This window comes from Hippoglossus stenolepis, chromosome 19, assembly GCF_022539355.2.
Source record: "Hippoglossus stenolepis isolate QCI-W04-F060 chromosome 19, HSTE1.2, whole genome shotgun sequence".
NCBI lineage: Eukaryota > Metazoa > Chordata > Actinopteri > Pleuronectiformes > Pleuronectidae > Hippoglossus > Hippoglossus stenolepis.
Window position 1 is genome coordinate 15,879,766 of NC_061501.1, and position 16,992 is coordinate 15,896,757.

General features: G+C 46.6%; 2 protein-coding genes across 2 annotated transcripts in view; one reads left to right on the forward strand and one right to left on the reverse strand.

Annotated features, from left to right (window-relative positions):
- The window catches only part of gli3 (GLI family zinc finger 3), a 93,052-nt gene extending 85,288 nt beyond the window's left edge, over positions 1–7,764 (forward strand). Inside the window, exons 11-15 of the mRNA XM_035142850.2 lie at positions 555–704; positions 805–969; positions 1,342–1,632; positions 2,598–2,997; positions 3,567–7,764. Coding sequence (XP_034998741.1) covers positions 555–704; positions 805–969; positions 1,342–1,632; positions 2,598–2,997; positions 3,567–5,935 — 3,375 coding nt within the window. The 3' untranslated portion in view covers positions 5,936–7,764. The remainder of the gene's footprint in view (positions 1–554; positions 705–804; positions 970–1,341; positions 1,633–2,597; positions 2,998–3,566) is intronic.
- Positions 7,765–8,808: 1,044 nt separating this feature from the next.
- Positions 8,809–16,876, reverse strand: prpf4bb (pre-mRNA processing factor 4Bb). The gene is made up of 16 exons (XM_035142853.2): positions 16,738–16,876; positions 15,483–15,606; positions 14,022–15,154; positions 13,619–13,792; positions 13,273–13,431; positions 13,005–13,086; positions 12,703–12,904; positions 11,947–12,020; positions 11,743–11,833; positions 11,427–11,574; positions 11,170–11,307; positions 10,910–11,063; positions 10,583–10,697; positions 10,350–10,501; positions 10,175–10,261; positions 8,809–10,020 (listed from the first exon to the last, which is right to left on the reverse strand). Exons 1-16 carry the CDS (start codon positions 16,794–16,796, stop codon positions 9,817–9,819), a joined length of 3,096 nt encoding a protein of 1,031 aa, XP_034998744.1. The 5' UTR covers positions 16,797–16,876; the 3' UTR covers positions 8,809–9,816.
- Positions 16,877–16,992: the final 116 nt, after the last annotated feature.

The window sequence follows — 16,992 nt, forward strand, 5'->3', positions numbered from 1 at the left end:
GAGGAAAGGTGGCGCGCACAAATATAATGCTTGGCTGGAGTTGTAAAGCCCTCACATTTCAGACGCCTCGACTGAACTTTAGATTTTTTCGCCCTATCTCCACACCTCCCTCCCACCTCCCCTGCCTCCTAAGCCTCAGATTGGAAGTTGCCACGGCAGCACAACTGTCAGCACTTGTCATGGAGGGGCGAGGGCCCCGATGTGATGCGAAGTGACAGGGTTTTATTTGAAAATCCCGGTCAGATCGGACAGCGAGGCTCACAAGTCTGCCTTCTTTGCCTCGGCCTTTGTGAAGAATCTCTGCAGAGCGAGGGAGGGGAAAAAAAAGGGGGAGAGATTTAAGAAAGATGTGATGGAAGAAATTAAAAGAACCACATGCAAAGGACTGAAAAAACAGGAAAAAACGTCATATTTGTCTTTATACAGGGCAACAAATTCCCTCGAGCTGAACATCAGTTTGAAGCCAAATTACATCGCACTCATTCTTGTGTACGAACACAGCAAAGAGCTTATAATGATGCAGGAGTTTAACTTTTCTTATCTTTCTTTTCTAGCACATCAACAACGACCACATCCACGGGGAAAAGAAAGAGTTCGTGTGCCGGTGGGAGGAATGCTCTCGAGAGCAGAAACCCTTCAAGGCTCAGTACATGCTGGTGGTCCACATGCGCAGGCATACCGGGGAAAAGCCGCACAAGTGCACAGTAAGCATCCTCCTGTTTGAGCAGTGGACTTAATTTATTTGCAGATAAAAAGCTGTTTTACATCAACCTGCTGATGCTCCTCTGCTCTGTCTCCCTGCAGTTCGAGGGCTGCAGCAAGGCCTACTCCCGTCTGGAAAACCTTAAGACTCACTTACGCTCCCACACTGGAGAGAAACCATATGTGTGTGAGCACGAGGGCTGCAACAAGGCCTTTTCCAACGCCTCCGATCGGGCAAAACATCAGAATCGCACACACTCCAATGAGGTAATGAAGAACAACTTCAGACTTAAACTAATACAGCGCCTGTTCCAAACCTGCCTGTTTGTTTGGCCTGTGTGTGATGCTGGTTGCAGCTTTTCTTTCTGAAACTGTAAAAGTGACCTGCAGTACTTGAGCCACGGCAAATAAAGACCAGCTGCAGGTCCACAGAACCCAGATTTTATTAATTTTGAACGTATCATGTGTCCAAATCGCAAAATTCGACAGTGCACTTCCTTGGGCCCTTAACAATAGTCAAGTGTGAAGCCGATAAGATGAGTGGTTATCAAAACATGTGTTCCACAGACAGATTTCTGGAATTGTTCGATTGATGTTTGCATGCTCCTCATCCTCTCCTCTTCGTCTTTTCATTTTCAGAAACCGTACGTGTGCAAAATCCCCGGCTGCACCAAGCGCTACACAGACCCCAGCTCCTTGCGCAAGCACGTGAAGACGGTGCACGGGCCGGAGGCGCACGTCACCAAGAAACAGCGTGGAGATTACCCGCGCCCTCCGCCCCAGCCACGGGAGCCAGGGAGCAACGGCCAGGGCCGGTCGCCGGGGCAACTGCCCCTGGGCGGGTACACAGACCAAAGGGAGTACAACCACGCTACCTCAAAACAAGATGACTGTCTGCAGGTCAAGTCCATCAAGACAGAGAAGCCAATGGTGAGCCTTCGTTTCATCCGATTTACTTCCTGACGCTCAAACCTTTAACATTAATATCTCCTTTAATACTTTTACAACTAATTTCTTTACGTAATAATCGGAGTATTTCTGTTAACACTGAAGGCATGCACATTAACCCCTGACGTCTTCTAACGAGTAAATCTTTTCTTCTGTTCAATGCTTCGGCATGCTCCTCCCTTTCTTTCTAAGGACAGTGGGTAATCAGGTGAGATAGGTGTCCCTTCACATTTGTAAAGTCTAGTCTCTTTATCACTTCTTCTCATCCTCTGACATCTGCATGACACTTTTCACCCACTTGCCCATTAAGATTTGTTGCCGTCGTAGGTTTCCTTCATCCTTCACATTCATAAAATCTACAAAAGTCGATGCATTTCTCTCTGGACTGTGAGCAATTTCAAAAATGTCTGATAACGTCAAGGGCTCCACTGTGCAGCCAAATCCGCTCAAAAGGAAACAGGGCGAATACCATTTAAATACTGCCGACACTTGATGCCAAAAAAAGTGATTCCATTATTCCTCAGTGCATCATAGTTTCTCAGATTCAGTAAACAACCTAATTAGGCACCAGCCAGTCTCACAAGAGGCTTTTATCCTATTTGTCGAACCTCTGAAAACTGCGCAAAACATGATTTTCTCTTGAGGAGCATTTTTCAAACATCCCCAGTGGATCACAGGAGGAGGCATTACTCATGTCTCAGTAATGTACAAAACTGTGTTGAGCAAACTCCTTGTTTTTCCTGAGTAAGACATGAATAATTATCATTTTCTGTCGTCATAGGAAATGCATCCTTCAAAGCATTACATTGTATGATTGTTTGTGACATAAGACACCGTATATATAACTTTCCCAGTGTTACAAATCTAGATGATTATCCTCATTTTGTGTTTCTTTTCTCTCTCTCCCCTCTTCTCCCGATCCTTCGTTCCTTATCCGCGTCCGTCAGACGTCTCAGCCAAGCCCTGGCGGTCAGTCTACATGCAGCAGTGACCAGTCCCCCGTCAGCACCTATCCCTGCAGTGGAGTCCAGCTTGCTGTGAGCGCCGGACGCTCGCCAGGGGAGGGGCTGGAGGAGGACGAGGAGAAAGAGGACAACGAAGAGGTGGCAGAGGAGGAGTGCGAGTGCGAGTGCGAGCGGGCCCCCATCATGGACTCCACAGTCTCCACGGCAACCGCGGCCATGCTGACCCTGCAGGCAAGGCGAAGTGTCGGCCGCCCCGTGCGCTGGATGGAGCACATCAAGATGGAGAGGCTGAAGCAAGTGAACGGAGCACTGCCCAGGCTGGGGACCCTGTCCCCTACACCGCCCCCCAAAGGCTCCACATTGCCCAACATCCTGGGGAAGGGTAAAACTAACTTTTAAAACTTTTTTCAATTTGATTTGGTTTGAAAATCCTTAAATCTGAGGTCCAAGAGGGTATGAAGAGTTTTACTTTGGCCCACAGCCCTGACAAAATGTTCATAGTAGCCAATTTGACACAGAGAGCTCATGCGGGCATGTTCCAGTGAAAAAACACCTGCTCACCAGATTTACACATCACCGGAAATATGTGTAACATGACATTTGGAAAACGAATTATCCAGAACACCATCTTGTCTTTTTTGGCTGAAGCATTCGGGCAAAACAAAGGCTTAAAATGTATGTTATGCTGGAAAATGGTATCAAACCCATATCAAGCTGTGTATCATATCAGGGGGAAGAGCATGTAACAATGTTTCATGGCTAAGTGCTGCCAGTTGTCTGTGGTAACATCTGTTTTCAGGGATCTCTCTGCACTTGAACGTAACTTATTCGTCTTCTTCCCTCTCATCCTCCTGTTATCTCCCTTTTTACCACATAATTTCCTTGTTCTCTCTATCTATGTGCACGTTGGCTTCATTTCCATTTTTTTTTCCTCTCTGTGTTTCTCATCAGGATCCTGTCTGGGCAGGCAGTCGGGGGTGTCTGCTCCTCAGCCACCCATTCATGCTGAGCTGGGAAGCACAGAGCTAACAGTGCTCAATTTGCTCCGGGACCGGCGTGACAGCAGCGGCAGCGCGACCAGTTCGGCCTATCTGAGCAGCAGCCGACGCTCCTCTGGCATCTCCCACTGCTTCTCCAGCCGACGCTCCAGCCAGGCTTCCCAAAATGAGGGCACAATGGCAGGCACCCACCACCGCCGCCTCCACAACCTCAGCTCCACCGACTCTTACGACCCCATCTCCACTGATGCCTCCCGCCGGTCCAGCGAGGCTAGCCAGTACGGAGGTGGGGTAGGAGGCGGGGGTGGAGGGCTATTCTCATTTGGGGGCTGTGGAGGTGTAGGAGGAGTAGGCATAGGAGGAGGAGCTGGCTCACGGGGGATGCTCAATTTAACCCCAGCACAGCACTACCACCTGAAAGCCAAGTATGCAGCGGCAACTGGTGGCCCACCCCCCACGCCTCTGCCCAACATGGAGCGCATGAGCTTGAAGACTCGCATGGCCATGATGGATGATGGTGGGAGCAACCACTGTTTGCCACCTCTAGTCCGGCCACATCACTGCGGCGATGGCACCAACGGGTACACCAATGGGTACACGGGACACGCAGGGTACAGGAGGAGGGTCCTCTATCCTGGTGAGGGGCCACTGAATGGGAACCGCAGGGCCAGCGACCCAGTCCGGACGCAGGCTCCTGATATGTGCAATCTGCCCCCGGTGCAACGTTTCAACAGCCTTAACAACCTCCACCCTCTTCCCCCTCTGTCTCATCATTCTACGCCCGAAACGCGTAACTTTAGCCTACAGAACTACACACGCTCAGAGGGCAACCTGCAGAGAGGTCTGCAGCACTCACCGTACACTCCCAGCATCGCAGAACATGCAGCCTTAGAGGCCCTGGCCATGGAGGATGACAGGGAGGCTGGCCTGTTGCTTGAGGATGAGGATATGCTACCAGATGACCTTGTGCAGTATCTCCACTCCCAGGTGGACGGCGGCTCCTACATGCACATCGAGGACCAAATAGCTTCTAACCAAAGGGACGCTTCACATCCATCTGCGGAGGAGATGGAACAGATCCAGACATCAGGGTTGAATTTAGCCTTCCCTGGGTGCCATAGTCTCCAGCAGCAGCAGCAGATGGCAGAAAGGAAGAGCCCCAGTAAGCTTCCCATCCAGTGGAATGAAGTGAGCTCCGGTAGTGCTGACAGGTCTCCTCAGAGGGCACAAAACCATCACTCCCAGTGTGGAAGGTGGTCGGGCACAGAGCATAACGTATCTGCACCTTTTGGTAGGTTTGGTAACATGGTAGTTCAGCAGCAAGTGCCCGTTGATTTCCAGAACAGCTGCTCTCAAGCAAATCAGCCCGAAAGTGCTTACTGCAGCCCGACGGTGAAGCTAGAGAATCAGCGTAACTCCTGCATGAGAGGTACTAGTCACAACTCCGCCAACATCTTTGGTAGGCCGAACTTCTCAGAGACCGTTGATGAGCCTCTTCTCCAGGGCTTCAAACAGCAAGTCTCTATTGGACCTCCGAAACAGAGCCACTTCGAGCAGAACCACAACAGCAGCACCTCTTGTCAGGTTGGGAACCACCTCAACCTTAACAGGGGCTCCATGGACAACCTCCACAGCCTCTCCCAGGGAGCCACCCTTCACCACAGTCGGCAGATCCATGTCCCTCGCCCTCCGATGAACAGTTACAGGAACATGGTCAGGACCCAGCAGTACCTCAATGCCGAGAGCGCCAATGAAATCCAGGCAAGCCTCAACCAGCAGCAACAACTGCAGAGGAACGGGGACCACTGTTCCCTGGCACATCAGGTATCTGGGCTGAAGCTGGAGGCCCCAGACCACGGATACTTAGAGCAGGTGAATGGTGACTGCCTCTCTTATGAAGCAGCGGATCACAAGGCGTCCTCCTTCCCTGTCCTGGAGGACCAGTGCCTGCTGGACTCCATGGCTGAGTCAGCGAGGCAAGGTGGCGGCAGTGGCAACTCGGCGGCTCTTCTCTCCCCTGGCGCAGACCAGGTGACCAGCACGGTGGATGGCAACGTGCCTGGTGTGCTCGACGAGGGGGTGAGCCTGGACTTTGGTGTCATGCTGGAGGATGGCTACGATCAGGGCAGCTTGGTGTCGGGGGTGTTGAGTCCCTCCATCTTTCAGGGTCTGTCCAGGACCTCATCACGCCTGACCACCCCTCGAGCGTCCGCCACCTTCCACAGTGTCGCCCCTGGCCTCAACAACATGGCCATCGGGGACATGAGCTCTCTCCTCACCACGCTGGCCGAGGAGAGCAAGTTCCTGGCTATCATGCAGTAGCTGCTCTCTCTCTCTCTGCTTTCTCCTCTGTTCGGAAAAATGGAAAAAAAAAAGGAAGAGAAGAACTCTGGTGTATGTGAAGATGAAGACAAAAGTGGCAATTATGAGAACTTTATTATGTACGTAAAATGTTCTGAAATAGGCAGACGCCAAAACTCATTTATTTTGTAAAAAAAAAAAGAAAAAGTCATCCCGCAAAGAAATGGGATGTGTCAAAATTATGTATAGTTAAATAGTTATATTCCTTTTCTGGAATGAAGGCTATTTTTGGAAGCCCTTCTCTTTGTATTACTATGTGATGGGGAGCAAAAGCTCACGTCTTTAAAACAGTATTCCGTGTATTGTCACTGTTTTTGCTGTACACACTGTTGGTTAAAACAAATGCATGCGTTTAAAGGTTAAACATTGAACACTGTCTAAATACGTACATAGACGAGCCCATGTGCCAAGTATCTACAGTTCTGATCCCCACAGGTACAGAAGCTCTAAATCTAGCAGGTGAGACACGGGTCATTACATGAACAGGCCCTGATGAAAAAAACTTTATATATCATACGTTTTAAGAAGTGGTATATTTACATTTGTTGTCCTTTTGTTTGTACGTTGCTTTTGTGAATCTGTAAATGTTTCAGTGCTTCTACCAACTTCTACCAAGTGGTGTTTTTTGTCCCGACGGTATCGAGTCCAATAATTGGACGCGACATTTCAAGACGCCGTAGATAGTCGTCTCCTTGATATATCTAAATGGCGTAAGGTACTCACAAGTGTATATAACAGTGTTTTTATATTGTTTGTGATAATCTGGGGTTTTTTTTCTTCGATTGCACGGTTGTTTGGAGCTGATGTGAAAATGGACATTTCCTCCTCGACGATCAAAGGTGACACTTGGTGCTTTTTCTGTTTGCTGACATGAACTGATACGAGTACTTTATGGTTTTAATCTGTCTTAACGACCGCAGCACATGGATTTTTCCTCCCATTGATGATAAGTGCTGTAAAGTGATGTGTTTTTGCTCCACAGGAAATCATCCGTATTGTTTTCTCCAAAGCTCTTAAATTCAGAATGTGTACTGCCACCGAGTATTGCAGTGACTTTGTCAACAGTGTTAGTTTTGCCTTGCGGTCGCACGCGGCTGCGACACAGAATATCGAGTAGTTTACCTTTTATTCAGCATCAAAACAATGAGGTACACGTTGTTTTATCGTTCTTTGGTACTACTTTGTCATTTTGTAGCCGTGCATTGATGGTGTTTTTCTTTTTTATCTTTTAAAAAAAGTAGAAATCATTTCCTTTGAAAGAAGGAAATTACACTGAGGTATGTGCCTTATACGTAATCTGCCTGTCGGTAAAGAGAGAGATCACTGCCAATCTTCCATTGTGAATTATGAAAAAAATACAAAAGAAACATGTAAAGTGTCTCATGAGACCTGGAGAAAAAAAAAGATAAAATTCTTAGAACATTTATATAAGAAAAGTCTGAATATCAGAAAAGTTAAGATTTGCGGAATGCATTCTACTTTTCTTTGATTTTGCTTTTTTTTTCTCTTTTTTTCCAAGTTTTCACATTTATTGTGCTTTTATATATTATATGTAAATACAATACTCTTTCTGTAGGTTTTAGCGGAGGAAATGGGGGGAGTATCCTGGGGCCTGTAAAGAACTGACTTTAAAAACACAGGGATTCCCAGGCCCTGGGCGGAGGCCAGACAGATCTGGCTCAGAGCGGAGCTTCAAGTGCCCAGCGCTGCCCCTCCGCCAGAAGAGCCACTTTGCTCTTTTATAACTGAATACAAATGTTTGTATGGTTTTAATAAAAACGGAAATTATATTTTAAGTCTCTTTTCCTCTTTATAAGCTGGTCTGATCATGTGAAATGCTCCAGTTTGAACTGTGTTTTTTTTTTACTAACTAACCCAAGATGGAAAATAAAAAATAATTAGAACTTTTTTTAATTTTGCACAGAAACACATTTATGCAACCATGTGAACTTTATTAAAAACTTTATTTAAAAAAACTGCCAAGACAAATGTGGTTTGAAGTTTGCTCAGATATTTTTCAACAATTTCCTCATTTCAAATAAACAAAGTAGTTTTTAATGTGTAAAACTCAAACACTCGTCACCCTCAATGACTTCATTCTTACCCTGTGCATCTGATGCCCTCTTCTGATCGTCACAGGAAATTACAACTAACAGAAGCTTTGCAGTGTGAATTTCATCCTATTTTTTATTTGCTAGCAGTTATAAATAATGTTTGGTTTTTTATTCAGATTAAAAGCAGTCGCACCCTCGTCCCTCTGAGTTGAGATTAAAGCCAGTACTTGTAAGTGTCCTTCCCCATTCACACCGACCTCTTTACCTGTGGTAATTCCACTGTAACACATGTATTAACAGCTGACTTCAGGCCGGCAGCCCATCAGCTCCAATCAGACGTCCTTCATCCCACATCTTGCATCACGCCACAACTTTCCGGACGATGTAAAATGGTCAAATCTTTTCTAAAGCGAGTCTCCCATTATGCTTTTTTAGAAGCTCAACACTCGTGCAATCATTCGAGGGAAATGATGGGTACGGTTACTTCTCCGCTGCGGAGAGAGGGAGCATGAGAGGAAATTGTTGCAACTGGATGCGAGATGGATCGTGCTGCAGCAGTGAAGAGTCAAAAACATTTTTCTCCCCCGAAAATATTCCATCTCACTCACTCTTACATCTTCAGACTACACTGACATGCGAGGATCTTCCCCAGCGAATCACAAAAGCACTTCTTGGACAGTGAAATCTGAAAGTATGTACGTGTCTGTTAATCTGCTTAGAAAACACATTAAAATGAATTTAACTACTGATGTAAAATCATGATAAAAAGAGGAAAAGGGGTTTGGTTACAATAGGAAACATTTTATTACTAAAAAACATCTTATATTGAAGGTGCTCTTTCAGCAGCGTTTCCACAACTATTCTTTATTGAAATCACAAGAATTGTTTTTTTAACCACTTAAATGGGGAAAAAAAACAAATTAATCATACATGAAATGACAGTAACTATATGGACTATTTACAGAAGTGGAGAGAAGGGTCACAGGTGTGGCTTCAACCGGCCCGCAATGTTTCGGTGTTTTAACACACGAGGCTCAAACAGGAGGCACTTGAATGTGAGAGCCTTAAGAGCCGGGGCCGAGCCAGAGAGCTGGAGGGAGAGGAGGGTAAAATAACAAAAAAACACGGAAACATCCAGCAACAGAAAACAATGACTATCTGCATTGAAATGATAAAAAAAAAGAAATGGTTGTAAGGAGTACATAGTATGCGTCTATTCCTTCAGCGCAGACCTCAAGGTCTGGATACTTGGTTGGGGGAAGAGGGAGTCGAGGGGGGAGTTGCCGTCACATGTGGGACACTGATGCACAGACAGAGCATTTACACAGGCCTGCACCACAGGAATCTAGAGCACAAAGGGTGCACATTCAAAAGCATGCATCGCCCCACAATGAGCAATGTGGTTAAAAAAAGAACGATGTATTTAGATGTCTGCAACTATGACAAAACTCAGCCGTCTTCTGCTTCAGATTGTTAATGCAATAGACACAGCGGTATTTACAGGAATTATATTCTTCTTTTGAACAGTTTTCACTCCGATGCCAGTTAAATAAAAAAAGAGTCCGTGACTGCATTTGTGAAGGGAAGAAAAATCAATGTTTTCGAGGGCTACCATTTCAATGATCTATTTACAATAAAACAGAATTGTGAATCCACGAGGAAGAACAAAAACAATCCACGACATTCTGAACAGACGTCTGTGGGCCGGCTGCAGAGTCCCTGTCAGAGCTGGTTTAGTGGTTGTTTCTCTCCGCCGGCTCTGGGAGTGCGTGTGTGGCGTTCAGGGTGTTAGATCTTCTCCTGGATGAAGGGGTGCTGCAGAGCCTGGTTGATGCTGATGCGTTTGGCTGGGTCCAGCATCAGGGTGGAGTCCAGCAGGTCCTTCAGCTGCATCACCTTCTTCCTCTGGTCCTCAGGCAGACGCTGGCCTCCTATCATGTCCGCCAGCAGGTCTTTGGTGGGGTTGATGGTGCTCATCACCGTCACCTTTTCCTGGTGGTGCCGAGAAATAAAAGGAGATGATTAATAAATAAATACAGAACATGTTAGATACGTAATTTGTCAGATTTAAAACAGGAAAATAACATTTAGGCTCGTTGTTAAAATGACAGGAAATGTTTTGTAGAAATGAGTCTGAACACTTTACCCTTTCTGTTACTTTGTCCACTTCAATGTACAGGAAGTTCAAGTTCTGATCGAAGTGCTGGTCTTTGAACAAACCTTTACGGATCATCTGAGGAGAGAAAACACATTATTGCATCAGTCATCACTTCTTGGACAAACAACTAAAAGGAGCTGAAATTATATGATGGAATTTCAACCTTGTTGGGCATCTTGCCCTTCAGGTCCATCGCCAGTTTGATCATGTGATTGTTGGAAGATCCAGGAAACAGGATTTTGCCGCTGTAGAGCTCGGTCAGTGTGCAGCCGACAGACCACATGTCAATACCGTAGTCGTACGGCTTCCCGATGACTGTAACAGAAACAAACTGTGAGGCAGGTTCAGGCTTTTAAAATCGTGAGATCAGTGATTAATACAAATAGTGAAACCTACTGATTTCTGGAGCTCGGTAGAACCTGCTGACCAGGTACGGTGTGATGTCGTTGTCTGCGACGTGGGACGCAGAACCGAAGTCACAGAGCTTCAGAATGGTCTTTGACTCATTCACCTTGTAAAAACAGACAAACACATCAGTACAGATTAGGAATATGAACAATTAATTGACTTAGCTGTGATCCTGGTTAAATTCTGCTAAATTCAGACCGTTCGAATCGTCTAAATTTCAATTTCCATTTAATCAACAGGGAGATTAGTCGCTAGGAAAATCCCTTGTTCATCATTTGAGTATCTATCTTGAGTTTAAAAAATTTAAAATCCTACCAGGATATTGTCCGGCTTGATGTCAGCGTGGAGGATGTTGCAGCGTTTGAGCAGCTTGAGAGCCAAGAAGAGCTGCTGGCTGTAGGATCGCACAGCCTTGATATGGAGCCCCACATCTTTGCCATATTTCTTCAGCACCTCTCGTAAATTCATACTATGGAACACAGAATTCAGAAGGTCGTTAGCGAGCAGGAGCAGCACATTACTGTACCAAATGATGCACAGACTGAGAGGAAGGAGGTTGTTTCCTCTTTCAGTACCTGAGAGGCTCGAATACCAGACACAGATGCTGCTTGTGGTAGAAGTGTCTGAAAAGACGAAGGCAGTGGAACTTGTCATCGGGATCTGCGTCGTTCAGCTTCTTGAGGAATTCTAACTCCTTCAAACCCGTCTTCTGCCTGTTCACGAAAAAACATCATACATGTTGTTCATCAATGCAAATCCAGTCAAAGAAAGAGCTGCATTTCTAAGCACCTCCACCGGTTTAGTTTGACATTCGTGTTCTTGGTTCACTCACATGAGCTCGTTGTTTCGTATGATCTTGACTGCCACCTCCTGGCCGCCCCTTGCAGTGTCCCTGGCCCTGATCACGTTGCTGAACACGCCCTGGCCGGTGTAACCATACACATCATAGCGCTTGTCCAGTGTCTCCCCAATGTTCACCCCTAAATAACAAAGGAAAGAGATAAAGTCAACTCTGAATAATCATTATATTGAAAAGTCTAGACAGGAGATACGACTACGTTTTATTTGTACGTTGCCACAACATCAAACAAGCATTCATAGATGTTTCCCCTGATTCAGAGTCGTAGAGTTCGAGAGGCATCACTTACGGTAGTAACCCTCAGCATCCGTCCAGTTGTCCCTGAGGTTGGGGTTCTCCTTGAAGTCCTTCCCTACGCCTGCTGCTCTCATCCTGGCACTCTGCAGAAACAAAAATCAAGTCAGCGTTTCCTTTTATTTTGTTCTCTTCTAAACCTCGAGACAAGGCCAGTAAAATAGACGATAAAATGCAAGGAACATGTCGTAATACTCACATCAAAGTCCGCAGCAAACATGTCGTCTGACTCTATGAACATGTCGGGGGCTGAAGGCTTCTTTGGATTGGCTCCTGGAACAAAGGACAACAGTAAAACACCACATGATGGGTTTCTCGTTGCTCACGCTGTTGTAAAACAGAATATGTGGAACATGTGTTTGATTCACATACTCTGCAGAGATCAAAACATGCTGCAGGTGCTGTAGAGACAGCCAGGCTTTGGATTACAAGCCAGCAACTGAATGAACACATGACAGAAAGAAACAAAATTAAAACCCCTGCATCACACAACTCTGTGGTTCCAGCACAAATCACACCACATCATTTTTGTTGTTGTTTGTTTTCTACACTGGTATCTTTTGACCAGTTTGTATCACAATCACAAAAGTGCCAGATTTTACTCAACTGCAGGGAGGAACCAGTATTGCTGCACGTTTATGGGTCAAGAAAATACTACCAGTCGATTTTCACGTTTGTAAACTCCTTCGGCCGCATCTGCTGAACTCGTTGAGATGGAACTGGAGAAAACTTGATTGTAAGAGCATTGAAAAATTGCCATTTTGGTTTCTATAAAGATTCCAGTGCATTTATCAAAGAGGGATCATTTTTGTCACATTAGGCCTCAAGCCTGTACAAATATCACCATTACATGTGGACAGCTGCGGTTTAACTACAGAGCACACGTGTAATGGTGCGGTTCATTCAGTTGGCCTTGTACGCCAACACACGTGCCAATGCTGAGCAGGACATTTACCGTCTTTCTCCTGGGCGATGAGGTTGTGCTTGGCTTTGATGTTGGCCTCGAAGGTGTTAAGATTCTCGCGTTCATACTCCTTAACGTCTGCAGCGACTCGCTCCAGGATGTCGTCGGGCGAGGGCGAGCGGCTGCGTGTGCTGCTCTGGGGGCTGCTGGGCTCCGACACCATGTTGCTATCATCGTTCCCCACTTTGTATTTCTGTAAAATGTCACGGACAAAGAGACGATAGGATTGCAATACTTTACTGGATGGCATTTACCAAAGCGTTAGATCTGGTTCAGAATATTTCTGCACAGACCTGGACAATGGCCAGGCGCTGCTGGCGACGCTGTTCGATCAGAGCTTCTTCATCTACTTCTTCCCCGTCAAAGTCTTCCAGGCTGAAAACAAAGTTTATGCTGATACATTAATCCATCAAAGAATCTGATGTGAAAAACATTTGGCATGAACAAACTCAATCCACTTTTAGTGTGGTAGGAAGCAGCAGGAGAATAAAAGGGACAAATAAATAGATTCTTTTGTTATTTTCCTTCACATGTAAAACTCAAATATCTCCTTCTACTCACACTTCTTCCCCGGAGGACTCCTTGTCGACCTTCATGCCCTCTGACAGACTCCCCTTGAACTTGTCTTCATCTCTGCTGCGCCGCCTCCTTCGATCCCGATCGCGTGACATTGAGCGGCGGTACTGCCTGGGCCGACCATACCGGTCTCTGTCTCCAGCCCTGTGGGGACGAGACATCAGGGAGAGATGGTTCATTATCTCATAGAAGTCACATTACAACTGGAAAACTGAATGGAAGTTAAGTTAAAGACTTTAAACACTAATTTGAAGTGAAAAAAACAGGACAGTAGCCTGACAGCATTATATAACAAACATTAGATAAACTACATTGTGAAATGGGCCATCACCTGTATCCCAGTGGAGACCTGCTCCGTCGGCGAGGGGAAGAGCGGGAGCGTCGTCGTGGTGACAGGGATCTTCGTCTCAGAGGTGAGCGACTCATCCTGCGGCGAGCGGCTGCTCGAGGACTGTTCTCTCGTGACCTGTCCCGACCCGGCCCTACATCTGCCCGCATGCGTTTCCTGTACAAACATAAGAGACGTGGATCGATAGGTTGAATTGGATATTCTACACTTAAACCAAACATTTGTGATGCAGATGAATTACAACAGACTTCCAATGAGAGCTTTCAAATACTGCATCTCTTGATTTTAAATCTTCTATTTTTAATACCTAATTGATGTCTTTATTCAATTTGTTTTTTCACAAAACCCTGTATAACAACAAGTCAAACCAGCTCTGGTCACCAACCTTAATGGTGACTCCTGCCTGTCGATGTCCCTCCTCCTCAGATCTGGTGAACGACTGCGGCCTCTCCTGGGTGGGGACCTTATTCTGGATGGAGAGTTGCTCTGTTTTGAAGTCCTGTCCACGGCACTCGCCGCGGGTTGGCGGGCGTCTCTCTGGCGAGGGGAAGGACTGCGTTTCCTCGCGGGGCTCTGAGGTCCTCGTCTGTAAGGTGAGCGGTTCTCTTTCCCCGATGAAGCGTCCTTGGATGGAGACTTGGCCGGCCGCTTGTCCCGGTCGGCATCGGGACGACTCGGCCGCTCTCGTCCAGGTGACCGGGACCGTCGGGTTGGTCTTTCCGGGATTGATCTGTCTTCCCGCTGAGGAGAGGACCGTTTATCAGTGCGGCCGCCTTTCTCCTCTCCTCTCCATGTAGAGGGAGAGTTGGACTTCCTTCTCTCCTTGGACCTATCGGCGCTGTCTGAACACTTTCTGTCTTTAGACCTGCTTCTGCCACGGCCTCTGTCCTTTACCCCTGTGTCCTTGGTGCTTTTGGTCACCTTGTCCTGCTTGGACTCCTTAGCAGGCCTGTCCGCTGACTTACTGCGACGCTTGGCGCTGGACTTACCGCCCTCGGTTGAGTCCCGTCTCGATTTCCCACCTTTTCCTCCTCTGGGAGATATGGGTTTGCCTGAACTGCCCCTTTGACGCTGCTCTCCATTTCTTACCCTGGCTTCTCCGTCCTCCTCTGATCCAGAGTTATACCCCTGAAGGATCAAGCCCATGCCGGACTGAACCTTGCCCTCCATCATCTGGCTGTCAAGCTCAGCTTTGATCATCGCTCTCTGTTTCTCCAAATCCTCCAGCAAGGCTCTGTCGTCTAGACTCGGATTCCCAGAGGAGGGGGAGGTTTCAACTTTTTTATGGCTGGAGGTGCCAGATAAGAGAACAGCAGCAGAGGGAGAGGCGCCCTCTTTGCGCTTGTGTTTCCTGTGTTTATGACGATGTCTGCGTTTGCGGTCCTTGTCCTCGTCAAAGGTATGTTTGTGCTTTTTGTGCTTGCTACGATGCTTGTGTTTTTTCCTCTTGTGTTTACCGCTGCTGCTGTGATGCTTGGGCCCCTCCACTGTCTTCTCGCCATTGGTTTCTGCTTCTCCCTACGATGAGACAATATAGCAGCTTGTCAGTTGATTCAGGTGTCAGATCATCACAGTATTCAACATTTTAGATATGTTTTCTTCAAATTTTATAAGGTTGTACTCATCCAGATTGTATGTACAAAATAGTAGCTCGCAGTATTATTGTAGATGAGGAAACAACAGAGTTAACAAGAACATTTTGAATTATGCAGTTTAACTTTTCCAAATTCCATCTGCATATTCCCATAAACTTGGAAAATCAAATTAACAGGAAGCTTTTTTGGACTTGAATTTAAAATTAAGAGTTTAAGTCACAATCATGACGTCAGCTGTTGTCCACCCTTACCTCTTCCCCCTCCTCTTCTTCTTCCTCTTCCTCAGACATCTCTCCACTGTCCTCATTCCCACTTTTTTCCTGGCTTTCCAGATCCGGCTTCTTGTTTGACAGGGAACAGTCTTCGATGATGGTGCTGAAACAACAAGACACTTGAGTTAATTATAACCAATCAACCGTAATAAAAATAGATCAAACGTGTTGAATTGAGAAAACGTCAGAAGTATTAATCTGTGTGATATGAACGTGATAGTTTTGGATCATTTGTTGAATAAAACATTTAAAGTTGTCAGCTCAGACTCTGGGAAACAGGGATGATCAGTCATCACTGGCAGCAGCGAATTACACTGATGTCTTTAGCTTGACAACACACTGAGGACATGAAGCCTGGAAGCAGCTTCATCCTTGTTGTGCCTCTTCATCACCAGTAACCAATAGCAACCAGGACACAGGGGAGATTTGGTTGTAGGGGAAACCACCATTTATCCAACACAGAACAAATATCTGTGGATTTATATTTCTAAGCCTTTGCAACAGTGATCCTCCTTCACTATAAAATGATATGGCAGACATCGTGCTAATGCTAAAATACAGTGAAACCAATCAGTTGTTAGCTCTACACCCACGTTTAGAATAACCTGTAGATCCCCACAAGCACATCTACCTAACGCTGAGTAAATAGTGGTTACGTAATGTGCTCGATTTACATAGAAACTGCACAATCGTGCATTTTAAGAACAATGGCCAGTGACGTAAACGTGTTTATTAAAGTGTTAGAGTCAACCATGTGTCCGCAGGTGCACTTCCTCTTCCCCCTTCCCCTCTGAGATCCACCGCCAACACGATCTCCACTCATTAGCTCGGGTGCTAACCGCTCTTAGCCAACTTGCAGCTAACAGGCTACCTCCTCTTGCTAGCCATGCTAGCCCGAGTCCCAGGGTCGCAGCTGCGGCGCCACACCGTTTGACCACGTGTGGCCCGACAGGTGGAACACGAAGGTAAACACACGACCCCCCACGGTTCACGTGTACGTGCGCGCTGCGTGTTTCGCGACACTTGACGCGGTGCGAGCCACAGAGCGTTAGCAGGGTTAGCTAGCAGCGTTAGCCGGTGGCTGGTGTGCGATTCATTAGCTCCGGTAACAACGTGAAGCTGCGGCTCAGCCGCCGCGTTCCCGACCAACAAAACACTTCCTCCGCACGCGAGGAGCGCAGATCAGTTCGTGTCTCGATCTAACGGATGTTTCATCTTGAATAAAGTCACTTACACGTGTTCGTTGCCATTATTCATTCTGCTGGACGCGATGTCCATTTCTACGTCGGCCATTTTCCTCAGCTGAGGGGACCTCTTCTTTTCCCACTATTTTGAAAACAGACGTGCAGCGATATGAAAACACAGATGCGCCCCCTGCCGGGCTGGAGGTGAACGGTAAGCTTTCAAAACTAAGTTTGGGTTTCTTCCACCAGGGGGCGCGCTTGTGTTCAGTATTTAACGTGTGCACACCAGCACGTGGGTTGATCAC

Coding starts and splice junctions, on each gene's coding strand:
- prpf4bb (XM_035142853.2), bottom strand. CDS start 16,796: ATGGCCGACGTAGAAATGGACATCGCGTCCAGCAGAATGAATAATGGC. Junction 15,607..16,737: donor AATAATGGCAACGAACACGT/GTAAGTGACTTT, acceptor TTGTTGTTTCAG/CACCATCATCGAAGACTGTT. Junction 10,502..10,582: donor CTACCGAGCTCCAGAAATCA/GTAGGTTTCACT, acceptor TTTCTGTTACAG/TCATCGGGAAGCCGTACGAC.